Source organism: Trichomycterus rosablanca, chromosome 25 (assembly GCF_030014385.1).
Source record: "Trichomycterus rosablanca isolate fTriRos1 chromosome 25, fTriRos1.hap1, whole genome shotgun sequence".
Taxonomy (NCBI): domain Eukaryota; kingdom Metazoa; phylum Chordata; class Actinopteri; order Siluriformes; family Trichomycteridae; genus Trichomycterus; species Trichomycterus rosablanca.
Window position 1 is genome coordinate 15,846,357 of NC_086012.1, and position 14,520 is coordinate 15,860,876.

General features: G+C 40.8%; 1 protein-coding gene across 1 annotated transcript; it reads right to left on the reverse strand.

Annotated features, from left to right (window-relative positions):
* Positions 1–2,841: 2,841 nt before the first annotated feature.
* On the reverse strand, positions 2,842–12,202 carry LOC134302499 (nucleolar protein 9). The gene is made up of 12 exons (XM_062987617.1): positions 12,155–12,202; positions 10,737–11,061; positions 10,408–10,644; positions 10,101–10,319; positions 9,332–9,439; positions 9,003–9,144; positions 7,460–7,652; positions 7,124–7,264; positions 5,652–5,771; positions 3,779–3,988; positions 3,597–3,702; positions 2,842–3,342 (listed from the first exon to the last, which is right to left on the reverse strand). The coding sequence occupies exons 2-12, from the start codon at positions 10,948–10,950 to the stop codon at positions 3,188–3,190; spliced, it is 1,845 nt and encodes a 614-aa protein (XP_062843687.1). The 5' UTR covers positions 10,951–11,061; positions 12,155–12,202; the 3' UTR covers positions 2,842–3,187.
* Between the last annotated feature and the right edge of the window lie 2,318 nt (positions 12,203–14,520).

The following is a 14,520-nucleotide window of genomic DNA, read 5'->3' on the forward strand; positions in this document are numbered from 1 at the left end:
CCATGAAACACTATGCAGCATTCATTCCAGGGCATTATGCACAAATTACTATCTAACACCAAGGGATGATTTGTAGATCAATTAATCCAGGGTGTGTTTCTGAGAGGAGAGGAGGAATACTCCTTTGCCCACAAGGAGTAACCAGAGGTAAGGTTGGAACCCTGGTCCTCAGGCCCACAGTGCAGTGCAGCACCCACTCTGCCAGCTGTGTCCCTGTGTTCCCCTTTCTCATGTCAGGGAAGGTGTCCATTATCATATATATGGTTCCTTTCTGAAATTTTCAGCAGTGACAGCAGGTAGTTTGGTTCCTGCACAGCACCGGTGTCCTGCGGGCTTGAGTTCCAAGCTCACCTCAGTCACCGTATGTGTGGAGTTTGGCATGTTCTCCATATGATTCATGGGTTTCCGAAAAATTTGCTACTTAAATTCCCCCTAGGTGTAAATGAATAAATGTTTATTGCCTGAACAGGGTGTTCCTGCCCTCTGCCTAAAGTTTTCAGGTGGTGCCGAACCACACTTCGAACTCTGAATGAAGTTGAAGTACACGTCTCTTACAAGTGCAAGGGTTCTTCAAAATGTTTCCGCACTTTTTAAACTCTATTTATTAAGAATTTTAAAAACATGACATGACTTTTCTACACAGTCGCCTTCTGATGTATTTTTCCTAGCATCGTACCAACTTTTTAATGCCATCAGCTAAAAATGTCTTTGGTTGAGCGTATAGCCACTGATGCAGCGCTGCCTTCACATCATCATCACATGAAAATCTTCGTCCGCTTAAAGCTTCTTTGAGCATCCAAAAAAGGTGGAAATTACATGCCGCTAAATCCTGACTATAAGCGTCTCTCAGTCCCTCAGACACGACCGATTACTTCTCCTTCAACAATAATGTGAAGATCCCTCGTATAACTAACAGAGGATGAGCACTCACAAAACTCAATTTTTGGTCAGAGCTTTACTATAATTCTACATTTTAAATAAAAAATGTGACTTCTTAGATATCCAAGAAACATCAATAATTAAATATGAATCAATCTATGCCGTACAGGCCTGAAGTACAGACGCGTTTTCTCCTTACGAGCTTTAAGCTCCGTCCATAATCACTTCACACCACATCAACTTCCCTCAGACGTAACAGTCTATAACACTAAATTGTTTTTGTTCTACAACGAATCTCACACCTTAGCAGATGAGAGATGTAAAGAAGCTAGACAAAACCACTGAGGTCTTTTTATTTGGCTCGTTTGTGCACCAGCCGAGGTTAATGGCTGTTAGCGAGAGTTGTTTGACGTTCTCAGGCCCGGGTGAAGCACTCTATCAGACTCGATTTGGACTCGGTCAGGGGAATCTTGCAGCTGAATGTCACTTCGCCCCTACGATCGGATTCATACTTTTCTCCCTCCTCTCCCACTCAGATACACGGAGAGGTATAAGAGAGAGAGAGAGAGAGAGAGAGAGAGAGAGAGAGAGAACACAGGGGAGCACAGCTGCACTCACATCGCTCACATTTTCTTTTCCTCTCTCTCTGGTTTGCTATTAATGCCTCACTTACCCCAACTAACACCAACACCATTAAACATGACTAGAAAAGGCATGTTGAAGATGATCTGGAGCTCCAAATAATCCTCAACATGCATTTTTCAGTCACATTTATTGACTTCATTCTAGGTCATTAAATGTGGAAGCCTAGGGGTTAAAGTACAAGACTAGTAAGCATAAGGTTGCTAGTTCAAACCCCACCAATGCCAGGTTGCCACTGTGGGGCCCTTAACTCTCAAATGCTTAAACTGTATACTGTAGGTCACTTTGGATTAAAGCATCTGCTAAATGCAAAAAAAAAAAAAGCAAAAATACGTATATTTACACTGACCAGCCATAACATTAAAACCACCTCCTTGTTTCTTTACTTACTGTCCATTTTATCAGCTCCACTTAGCATATAGAAGCACTTTGTAGTTTTACAATTACTGACTGTAGTCCATCTGTTTCTCTACATGCTTTGTTAGCCCCCTTTTACCCTGTTCTTCAATGGTCAGGACCCCCACAGGACCACTACAGAACAGGTATTATTTGGTGGTGGATGATTCTCAGCACTGCAGTGACACTGACATGGTGGTGGTGTGTTAGTGTGTGTTGTGCTGGTATGAGTGGATCAGACACAGCAGCGCTGATGGAGTTTTTAAACACCTCACTGTCCCTGCTGGACTGAGAATAGTCCACCAACCAAAAATATCCAGCCAACAGCACCCCGTGGGCAGCGTCCTGTGACCACTGATGAAGGTCTAGAAGATGACCGACTCAAACAACAGCAATAGATGAGCGATCGTCTCTGACTTTACATCTACAAGGTGGACCAACTAGGTAGGAGTGTCTAATAGAGTGGACAGTGAGTGCACTGAGCGCTGCTGTGTCTGATCCACTCATACCAGCACAACACACACTAACACACCACCACCATGTCAGTGTCACTGCAGTGCTGAGAATGATCCACCACCTAAATAATACCTGTTCTGTGGTGGTCCTGGGAGAGTCCTGACCATTGAAGAACAGCATGAAAGCGGGCTAAAAAAGCATGCAGAGAAACAGATGGACTACAGTCAGTAATTGTAGAACTACAAAGTGCTTCTATACAGTAAGTGGAGCTGATAAAATGGACAGTGAGTGTAGAAACAAGGAGGTGGTTTTAATGTTATGGCTGATCGGTGTAAGTTTATGAACTAAGATTAATACCTGCCCCTAGACTTCTGTTATGAGTGTATTTCAGTTCTGTTCCATTTTTATTCAAACAAATTGTGTAATAAATATAAAAAAAAAAGATCTGGCAGACTGAAGTTAGGTTGAAAGATGCTGGTACATCCATTTAATGTATGTGATGCTTTACTGTAAAGTAATCTCACAATACAGGTTATTTAAATGTACTTATAAAATATTTACACATAATTCATTCACTTTCCACGATTAAAAATCTTATTGCGAATAACAGAACAAATGCACACGTTTATTGGTACAAAAATGTAGAAAAATCCTCATCACCTACACTGAAAGAGCTCACTTTACCCTCTGCAGTAATTGAATCCAATACCAGAGGATTAAACAGAACCCTGCGGGAGCCGTGATAACAGTGTAGGATTTCAGAGGGGATTTAACCCTCGTTTAAGCCCTCCGAAACAGTACCAGTCTGAAGCATTTACTCCAGGATGTCGCTGAACATCTTTCTCTTCTTAGACTCGCCGGTCTGGAGCTCCAGCCAGGCACCGCGTCTCTTCTGAAAGTGCGTCAGCCCGAATTTCGCCCAGACGTGGCGCGCAAACTGATCCGACCTCAGTTGGGACTCACTGGGGACTGAGAACGAAGAGGTGCAGGGATTAGTCCAATAATCTCTTTGGTCAGCTACTGCATGTTTTCTAGATGCTGTATATTTTACGATTTATTAGTCTTGTTCACAGAGCAGTTTTTCATTTCTATTTTAAGCCACGATTAGAACAGATTTCCATGTTTCCAGATTTATTAAGCTTATTTATTGAGTGATGTTATACCTCATAGACGTCAACTGACAACTGATAGCTAAAATAGATTAAAAGCTGCAGGTAACTCACCCAGCTGCTCTGCAATGCTCTGCCTCTGACTAATGGGGGCGCTGTTCCACACAGCCTCTAACAGCCGACTACCATATCTGGAGCAGGCGAACTGAGTATACAACCCCTAATGAGGAAAAAAAGATTAAGAGATCAGGGGGTCAGCAACAAACTATTTTTTTCTGATATTTTCTCCACCTCACCTCCAGCTTTCTCAGGATCTTGCCCTTCCCCTTGTCACTGGACAGCGTAATGAGGGCTTGCAGGGCGTGGCTGCCCGTCTGTTCGGTGCCCAGGCTCACCAGATTGGCCGGGCTCAGGCCGTGCAGGCTGTTCATCAGGATGGAGCGATCTTTGAAGCGGGCCAGCGCTTGGACCAGACGCGAGCCGTGGTAGCAGATCGTGAGGGGGCGCTGTGGATGAAATGGACCATCATATCGTTCCACTCTAATCTCAAGGCCAGCTGGCTAAAAAAACAGGTGCAGGTGTTTGACCACTATGTGTTCCAGCACCCACAGACACATACCTCGTAAACAAAACACAGAAATCATGCAGATGTGCTTCATATATTTGTGGTCGGGGGTGAGAACATATGCCTTTAGTTTTTGTTTATTGTATTACCTAAATACAAATTAATACATTAATAAATGTTCAACATTACACAGCTAAAATCAAAAGTATACATACACCTGTAAGGTACATAACTGTCATGGTTTGTTTATTATTATTAGGATTTTAACATCATGTTTTACACTTTGGTTACATTCATGACAGGAACGATAGTTACTCATTACACAAGATTCATCAGTTCACAAGGTTAACGAACACAGCCATGGACAATTTTGTATCTCCAATTCACCTCACTTGTACGTTTTTAAACTGTGGGAGGAAACCCATGCGGACACGGGGAGAACATGCAAACTCCACACAGAAAGGACCCGGACCGCCCCACCTGGGGATTGAACCCACATAATTGTCATGGAAGTCTGGAACTCTGTAATAATTAGACATTTTAATTCAGTGGGTGCCTTCCTCAAACTGTTCTGATTAAGCATATATGGAAGCTTTTTTTTTTTTAAAATAGGTGTGTCCGAGACACTTAAACCGAATCACCTTGAGGTGCGTCCACACATTTTTGGTTATCACGTTGATAGCAGTTTTGTTTTAAGAATAAAACAAGATTGCGCCTCCCAAGTGTGTTTTTAATTGTACGGTTCCTCGTGCTCGACCAGCCTGACAGCATGACAGCACACAACAAGCTGCTTTTAATTTCTATCTGGATGTTCTTAATCACTTCATTAAGTTTTCTAAATTATAAACATGGAAAAAATGCTGGACTGTCACAGAACAATTCAGATTTCGGCAGATTTATAAGAATTCTGTCACACTATGACATGATGGCAGTAAAATCTTGGATTTACAACGTTTACATTTTCGGCATTTAGCAGATGCTTTTATCCAAAGCGACTTACAGTACTGGGACAGTATATTGTCTAAGCAATTGAGGGTTAAGGGCCTTGCTCAAGGGCCCAACAGTGGCAACCTGGCAGCGGTGAGGCTTGAACCAGCAACCTTTGGATTACTAGTGCAGTACCTTAACTACTAGGCTACAACTGTCCATCAACATAAGAAAAGTGCATTCTGCTTAAATCAGTCAGTGTAATCAGAACTTGGTAATATAAATGAATATAACATATCTGGGTTTTTTTTTTTTTTATTACTTTTATGTAATTTAAATCTCACCCCCATTTATCTGGCAGAATTAATAACCACATTTTCTTTACCTGCAGTAATAAATATAAGAATTTTGGAAAAAGATTAAAGTGAATGTCAGTATTAATTTGATATCCTGACTTTTTTATAATTCATAATAACTGAAGTCATATTTTAATGCTTAAATATTTAAAACACATTTATCTATTCTCTCTTTTTCCTAATAACACCACAGCAAACTCAAGACTTATGTAGCTTATTTTACACATTGGTTAATATTCTGTTGTGTGTTTCAGCAGTGGCGGTGAGATTCCTGTAGGTAATAAAGACCTGTGACCCTTGTGAGGGCGAGGTGTGGGGTACCTGAGGGGCAGCGTCACCCTCTGCTGCCTCTGTGTTGTAGTACACCTCATAGGTCAGTAAGGACAGGAACAGAGGAAGACAGGAGAGGTGTCGGCTTGCTGGTTCACTGCAGTGAAAAGCCTGGAAGAGGATCCAGTTCATATTATTTAGTAAACACACACGAATATTGTTAACATGTGTACACAATAGCAAAGTGTGAATCAGGCTTTAAAAGTTTGCCATCACATTCAATATTTTTTAGTTTAACCTGTTATAATTATGGTTTGAATTATAATTTTTTACAGTACTATCAATAACAATAATAATAACACTAATAAAATAATTCTATTATTATATTTATTAGTAGAAGTTTTATTTCTTTGAGTATGAATCTTAATATCCAAGACAGTAAGGTATACATCTTTATTCATTAAACCTGAAATAGGTGGTTACAAATTTTTTTTTTTTTTTTACATTTGTATGTAAAAATGCCCCCCAACCCCTCACCCATCATAACAGAGCCACTGAGACTGAGGTCAGTTCAGCCTTCCTGACGTTTATGAACACAAATCATGGTGGGATGTTAATGATTATATTATGCAGCTCTCTCATGGACACATCTGCACTCGTCATGTCTCTCTATTAATATGTTCAGGATGTTTCATCCCTTTCATCTATTACTTATCTATAGAAAAATTTAATTTCGTTTAAAGTTTTTGCACGACCAGATAAAATTTCAAATCTGTATCAAGATCCACTGTTTGGCACCAGACCTGAAGCACGAAGTGAACGTAACTAGTGACATCTGCTGGTGGAGAGTGGTAATGCATGTAACGCTGTAGACTGAGGGGAAAAGCTTGATTCTTTAATAATAATAAAAACATGGTAGAAAATAAGAAACTATTTACGATTTGGACTGACAGTGAAAATTACTAATGGCACTTAAGGTGATCAGTTCATTGTTCTTCATTCACATGGGAAACTTCAATATCGTTTCTGCCAGTGCATGGGTGGCTTAGTGGTAAATAACACAAGCCCACTACCGCTGGGACACAGAGATTGAATTCCCAGCTGTGCTGTCAGCCGATTGAGCGTCTACCTATATACATGATTGGCTATTTTTGGGAGTGGGGGGGGGTCCGAGCCCTGCAACTGATTGATGTCCTCTCAGACACCCTGACCCACCACAACCCTGACCAAGACAAAGCAGTGGTAAAACATGTCTTACGATAGGAATGTCAACTTAAACTGATAAGATTCACACCAGATCTGGCTGTTCAGACTGAGATCAACCAGCTGTAAATTGACTATGTGGCACATGTTTTATGTTTGGTGTCTAGTGACTGTCAGTTTACACTGTGATAAAAAAAAAAAAATAAAAAAAAAAAGACAGATTTGGGTTACATATAAAAATAAAACAAAATGCAGTTTGAACTCAGTTTTATTAAACTACCTGTTTAAGTGGTTGCAGAAGTGTGGTAACAAGGTCTCACCTGTAGGAGCCAGGTCAGCATGTCAGCCTGTGTTTCCTCTCTGTGTACACAGCTCTCCACTAGCTGTACCATCACCCCCATATGTCCCGCCGCCAGGATGGCCTCGAACCCGGGTGACAACTCATCAAACACCTTCAGGAACTGACAGAGGACAAAAAGAGAAAGACAGAAGAGTTTCAGGTACATCCATTAAAACTGTTTCCTGTTCCAGCATGACAGGACCCATAAAGGCATGGTTCGGCAAGTGTCCACATACTTTTGGCCAAACTGATAATGATAACGTTACTAGTTCGGGGTGTATTAATCTGCTTTCTGTATAAATCTGAGCCTACGTACCATTTTACAATTAACCGAGGCTGCTATTAATGACTGGACGGTGTAGTTTGCGAATGGATGAAGGGCCAAGGGCATCAGCTGGTTCTTCAGGTGGTTCCTGTAGGTCTCTCGTAATAAGGCTTTATGGGAGAACTGGAACACTGTCTGAATGAGTCGACTGCAAGACTGGTCCTTCAGAAACACCAAGAGTGGACTGCACAGAGAGAAAAGGAGCCAGATTGTGGACAAAATAACAGAAACACCCAGTGAAAATGCAGCTTGCTTTTATCCAAAACAACTTACAGTTGTGACTAAATACAATTCAAACAACTTAAGATTAAGGCTTTGCTTGAGGGCCCAGCAATGGCAACGTGGCAGCAGTGGGACTTAAACCTGCAGCCTTTTAATGACTAGTCTGGTGCTTTAACTGCTGAGCATCCACTCCTCTACAACTCTACAAATAATGCAATTTTCAACAGGCCAAACCACGAGTGCCCTGATTAGAGTTTCATCAGTCCCAAAAAACTACATCATTATTTCATTTGTTAGGAAAAGCCTCAAAAGTTATGACAGCAAAGGCCAAACACAGGCAAACAGCATCAGCCAAGAGGATCAGTGGTCACATGGAACTAACTGACAGGAACAAACTGCCCAAAAAGAACAGCCACATCGTAAACAGAGGGCCGAATAAGCACCACAATGACCCGGCATCAACACAACTGTACAACATGAGCTTCACCAAGCTGGAATTGATGGAGCTGATTAAAAAGATACATGCCTTAGTGTAAGGATGATAAAACCCCTGAACAATAAAAACAAAACTGAGATGCCATTTAATTTTTTTTTCTGCGTATGGATAGATTCATGTTTTAAGAAAGTTAAAGTAAGTGTTTATTCACAAATGTTTGCTGCCACAGTTTCGTATTGTGGTGATAATCTGCCATCTGGAAGAAATAATAGGCTTCACCACACGGTGAAATGAGGTCGCCGAGTACAGAACAGCAAAGGCATTTTGGAACACAGACGTAAATATCTACATCTGAGGAGGGATGTCCAAATCTGTGATTGACTGGCTCCCTGTATTCCTCCCTGGCGCCCAGTGTTTCACGGTGGAACTGGACCTGCCTCAACCCTGGACAAGATAAATAAAAATAATATTCTGCTGGCACACCAGCGCTGAGATTCTGAAAACTTCGCTTTGAATCTTGGCTCTGCTACAGGTCGGCTGGGCAATTGGCAGTGCCTGTAGCAGACAAAATTGGCCACAGAGTCCGCTGGGTGGCAAAAAGGCCGGAGTAAGTGGGCCGGGTCTTCAAACACTGTGCAAGGACCCTGGTTAGCAGACCTAGACACATGAAGCTCATCCACTTCTGCACAGTTTAGGACTGTGCATGTGTCAGAAAGGGTGTGGATCAGGCAAATATACCCTCTTCAAACACAATCAGGATTCCCAGCAGCGGAAGAATAATTGGGTACACTAAATCAGGAGTAAAAGGGAGAAAATGCAGAAATAAACAGATATAAATAAAATTTAGAGGTTCTATGACTCTCAACTTCAACTGACCTGATGCCAGGCGCTGAGCTGAGAGAGGTCAGGTATCCCATGATGCCCTTGTTCAGTTTCTTTCCGAGTATCGGCCTCTTCCTGTGGCAGACTGTCAGAAGGGTCTGGAGCACGGCGCTGGCGGTGGGATTGGTGGCACAGACTGGAAAACGACAGTGTAAATTATCATCTAAAGAACATGCAAAAGTTCTAAAAACAACTCACATGTTAATACTTGTTTTTTTTATTCCACATTGTGTAGCATGTTTTACCACTGCGCCACCTAAGTGCCCTAATTTTTTTCAATTTAGGAACGTAAATTAAACTGGTAAACAATGATCTGGACTCACCATTTACATTTTCCATCAAGGAGTCTGAAAGATATTTAAACTCCCACCAGAATGATGACGGTGCTTCAAAGTCTGTCAGCTCTGGTTCAGCTTTTTTCTGCTTTTTAGCTAAAAGAACAAGGTCATTTTATTTATATAAGAAGAACAAGTAAAAAGATGATTTAATTAATTTTTAGACTCTTTACTAGCTTACAAAATTGGGTCCCTGACCCCCATGGTGGCCAACAGCAATTTGACATAAATGTAGTCGCTGTTGAAAACAATTATGTGCAATTGGCTGAAGATGTGTGTAGGATCAGGCCTATAAAGTGTTTTCCATCTATTTTTTGTGTAAACTTTTTTTTTTTTTTTTTTTAATGCATTTTCTCCTCATTTAGTGACTCAAGTTTGTCTCCCGCTGCTGAGAGATACCAGATTGCATCCGAGGAGAGCACGTCGCTGTACACGCCTCTTCATACACGTGTACAGCCCTCCTCTTCTCGCCCATGCATTCTGCACAGGCGTCTCTTCCGCCAATCAGGGTCCTTACACAGCGTATAAACACCCACCCACCCACACATAGTCCGGCCCCCACCCTGCAGATATGGTGGCCAATTAGTATCTACTTAGTATATGCCTGCCAGATGGCACCCAGACATGGGGAGAACATGCACAGAAAGGACCCAGACTGCCCCACCTGGGAATCAAACCCAGGACCTTCTTGCTGTGAGGCGCCATGTAAAGACTTTTAAAGGTAAAAGTACCAGCGTGTGTAAAAGTGTTGACCCACCTGGACGTGTATCAGGCTGCTCTTGAACTGAACAGCCTGCGAGGACGTGTATGAGTGTTCGGAGCACGTGGGATCCATGAGGGTCTTTGATAAAATCCTCGATGTTTTCTCTCACCACTCCGCACAGAGTTAGTACCTGAGCCTCAAGAATCCCACAATCCTCAGCTTCTGAGTCCACTTGTTCGTTTTCACTGCTGCTCTTTTCAGACTGACCGGCCTCTATGGTGAGAGGTGCAAAAAGCTTCAGTGCGTTCTAAACTGTAACATCCACATTATTTATAGTGGGTTTGAAATGTCTCGTGCTTACCCGTCCACCTGGCCATCTGTCTGAGGGCACTTTCAACAACATGACCACCACATCGGTCACATGACACAGTTTTAAACTCTGTTCCCGATTCTCCACCCAGTTCAGCAAGCACCTCGCCAACCTGGTGGAGTTCGGCTAATGAGAGCAGCTTCTGGAGAGTCAGGCTACCCGTCATATCCATGCTGACCAGAGCAGCTTTTTCTCTCACCTCCGTCAGAACATTCTCCACAAACAGAACTGATATAAAGAAAAGAAAAAAGTCAGATCAAAGGGGTGGTGAGAAATGCTGCACTACTACAAAATCTACCTGGTGCCTAAGTCCATCTTACCTCGTTCCTCATCATCTGCGAATTCTTCACCGAGTCTGTCACTGACCCGGCGAAAGTAGCCCACCGTCATGGCATCCAGACGCTTCCTTGGTCCTCTTTCCTCACCAAGGCGTCCTTCTCCACCTTTTCTACCTTTATCAGGCCTCTTGTTCATCTTCTTCTGTCCTTTCTCTGAAAAATATCTCTTGTCCTTCGCTCCCATCTTCAACACCATCACTTTGGTTTAATCCGTCGAATACAAAAGCATGGGATGACTGCAAAGACCTGTACAGCTGCTTGGATGTGTTCAGTTACACCTGCATTTATGCTTCTTCTGGTCCTCCTTCTGAAAGTAACATTTACATTTTATTAGCATGAATACACTTGAGTGGATACGAACATACACAGCTGGATGGAAAAAAATGCTAGAATGGCATTATAAATTGCAACTCAAGAGAGTTCAAAAGAGGCTTTATTGTCATTTCAGCTCTATACAAGTACATTTTGAAGAGAAACAATGGTCCCCCAGGACCAGAGTGCAACAGAACAAAAAGTGCAAGACAATATGATATACACAGTGCAATAAAACACAGTATGATAAATACAAAAAAACATTTCTAATCTAAAAAGTAATTAAAGGAGACAAGACTAGAGACAGATGTAGTGTTGGCCAGTACATGGCCAGCAAGGCTGATGAGATTGCATCCTGGAAAAGGCTTTAACCCCAACATAATATTACTGATCTTAAAACATTCTGCTAGTCTGTATGACCTCAAGGTGGGTTACTACATGATTAAACTATCTGAAACTTAAAAACACTCTTAATCAGCTTTATTTTTGATATATAAACACCAACCAGAGATGTGTTCAAGATTTGTTGAACCATTGGTAAAGACTAAGGAGATCCTGACTTAAATCCTTATAAAAATAAATGTAAGACTTTGACATTTTGAGCCACTCGGAGTGACACTGGGAGAATTAATATTTGGGTCAAAATAAAAGCTAATTATTACTCACTATAGAAGTCTGCAAGCTTTAGATGTACACATCAGCTCTGCAAAACTATTAATGTTATTAATCTGTAATCTTTGAATGTTTGAACTTTTAAATACTTTTTTTAATAACCGATCTGTTATTGTTTATGAATACGCAGTATTTTCTTAAATGTACTTATTTAATCCAAATTCAGACCGTATGTGTAAATAATTAGTACATACATGCACTAAAGGTCGATAGAATAAACAAAATAAGCGCTGTTAATGATTTACTGAAGGATCTCCTGATTTAAAAGTACATTTTTACTACTAGTTTTGTTATTTTAACCAATCTCAGTGTGTAGATCACTAATGCGATTATATAAAAACAATCAACACATTTCCTGTAGCTTTAAATACAGACTGTTGTGTATAAAACCGAATAAAATAAAACTGAACAATCACCTGAATTTTACACTCATCCCAGACAGGAGCTGCTCACATGTGCAGCGGTGAAAACTGTCGCTCCATGATGACGATGATTTTGATCTTAACACAAACCGGCGCAAAAACAAAATAAAAGTTTCTACAAAATAAAAGACTCAAATCTTAACATTCACTTTAACCATCTGTTAGATTTATATGTAAATTATATAATGCAGTTAAACAGTTACATATTTTGTGTTCATTACAATTGCTAATAATGTCGTCTCTAATGTTATATTCATGTTTTATGCATGATTATTAAAAAATACAAAAATAAATAATGTTATTTATCATCTTTATAACCTGCTTTAACATCCAAACATTAAAACAGTTTAGAATTCTTGAAAAATTGAAATTATATTTACAAGCTGCAGAAGTTAGAAGTTACTTGTCAAAAGTGGCTTTGCTTTTGTGTGTGTGTGTGTGTGTGTGTGTGTGTGTGTGTGTGTGTGTGTGTGTGTGTGTGTGAAACTATTTAACGTTTTGTTTTTTGTTCCAGTGCAAAGCAAATACTGTATTTTGATTGTATAGATAAAAAAGATAATTTAATTTAAAATTTTTTGGGTATAAATGTTAATTTATTTGAATAAAATGCAAGTGTATGTATATTCTCAGTCTGTATAAACAATCTCAGTCGGGCTACACAAACAACGATTGGCTTATTTTTCATACAGGGTGGGAAGCGATCTCTGCTGGCTGATTGATGGTGCCTGCACAAGGTCGAGGGATAATGTGTTGATCAGGGTGTGTCTCTCTGTACACAAAGCTGATCCACATATGAACTCGCCTTGTGCAGGTGAAAAGAAACACAAACAAAAGGGGCGTGTGTCAGTCTTGGCTCTCCTCAACCAGGGTGGAGATCAACATCAGTAGAGAGAAAGCGTAATGCAATTGTGTAATTGGATACAACTATGTTGGGAGGAAATTGGGAGGAAAAAACAAAGACACAAGACCTTCATACTGTAGTAGACATAAGTAGGGATGTAACGATTCACCACAAGACAGTTAATAACCGATTGAAAAATGTACATGTAAAAATGACATGTAAAATGAATCAATATTCACTTTAAACAGCAGAGGGCGCTGGCGCTATACATCTCGCCTGGTTGACGTAACTGGCGCTATATGCCTGGTTGCCAAATTTGGGGTTTTTTCAGCCAAATCGAGTTTAATTCAAAATTGTTTTGCATAGTTTGCACCTACCTCATAAATAAAAGGGAATTCCTTATTTAGATAAATAAAAGATAATCACAAATACAGTATTTTATTTTATTTTTTAAGAGAAATATTAAAAGGAAACTTAATTTGTCTTCAATTTCAGATTAAAAAAATCGGGGAAAAATCGTATCGTGAACCCAGTGTCGTGAATCACATCGCATCGTGGGTCGAGTGTATCGTTATATCCCTAGACATAAGACTGTAGAGTATCTGCTTTGCTTTTCATACTTTTAAAGAAATCTCCCACTCACTTCAGACCAGCTCCAAGTGCTCTTTAATATATAATGTAATATTTTCTTCCTGTCTTAGAGGCCTCTATGGGTCACATCCCTTTCCTCTTTTGAACTCAAGAGAATAATGCAATATCCTGAGGCTTGTTTTATTAGGCTATTGTTAACAAGTTATGATGGAGTCATAAAGCTGTAATTACAGTGTAAGTATTATGAGGAAAGTTGGGTAGTGAGGTATAGCTTAATGTAGACAGTTCTGAAGAGGTCTTCATTTTATTGGTGTGCACTATGACATTTGTCCTCAAACACACACACACACACACGCACGCACATGTACAGTTACTTCTGGCAAGCAGAGCCTACACACACACACACACACACACACGCACATGTACAGTTACTTCTGGCAAGCAGAGCCTACACACACACACACACACACACATACATGTACAGTTACTTCTGGCAAGCAGAGCCTACACACACACACACACACACACATACATGTACAGTTACTTCTGGCAAGCAGAGCCTACACACACACACACATACATGTACAGTTACTTCTGGCAAGCAGAGCCTACACACACACACACACACACACATGTACAGGTACTTCTGGCAAGCAGAGCCTACACACACACACACACACACATGTACAGTTACTTCTGGCAAGCAGAGCCTACACACACACACACACACACATACATGTACAGTTACTTCTGGCAAGCAGAGCCTACACACACACACACACATACATACATGTACAGTTACTTCTGGCAAGCAGAGCCTACACACACACACACACACACACACACACACACACGTACAGTTACTTCTGGCAAGCAGAGCCTACACACACACACACACACACACACACACATGTACAGTTACTTCTGG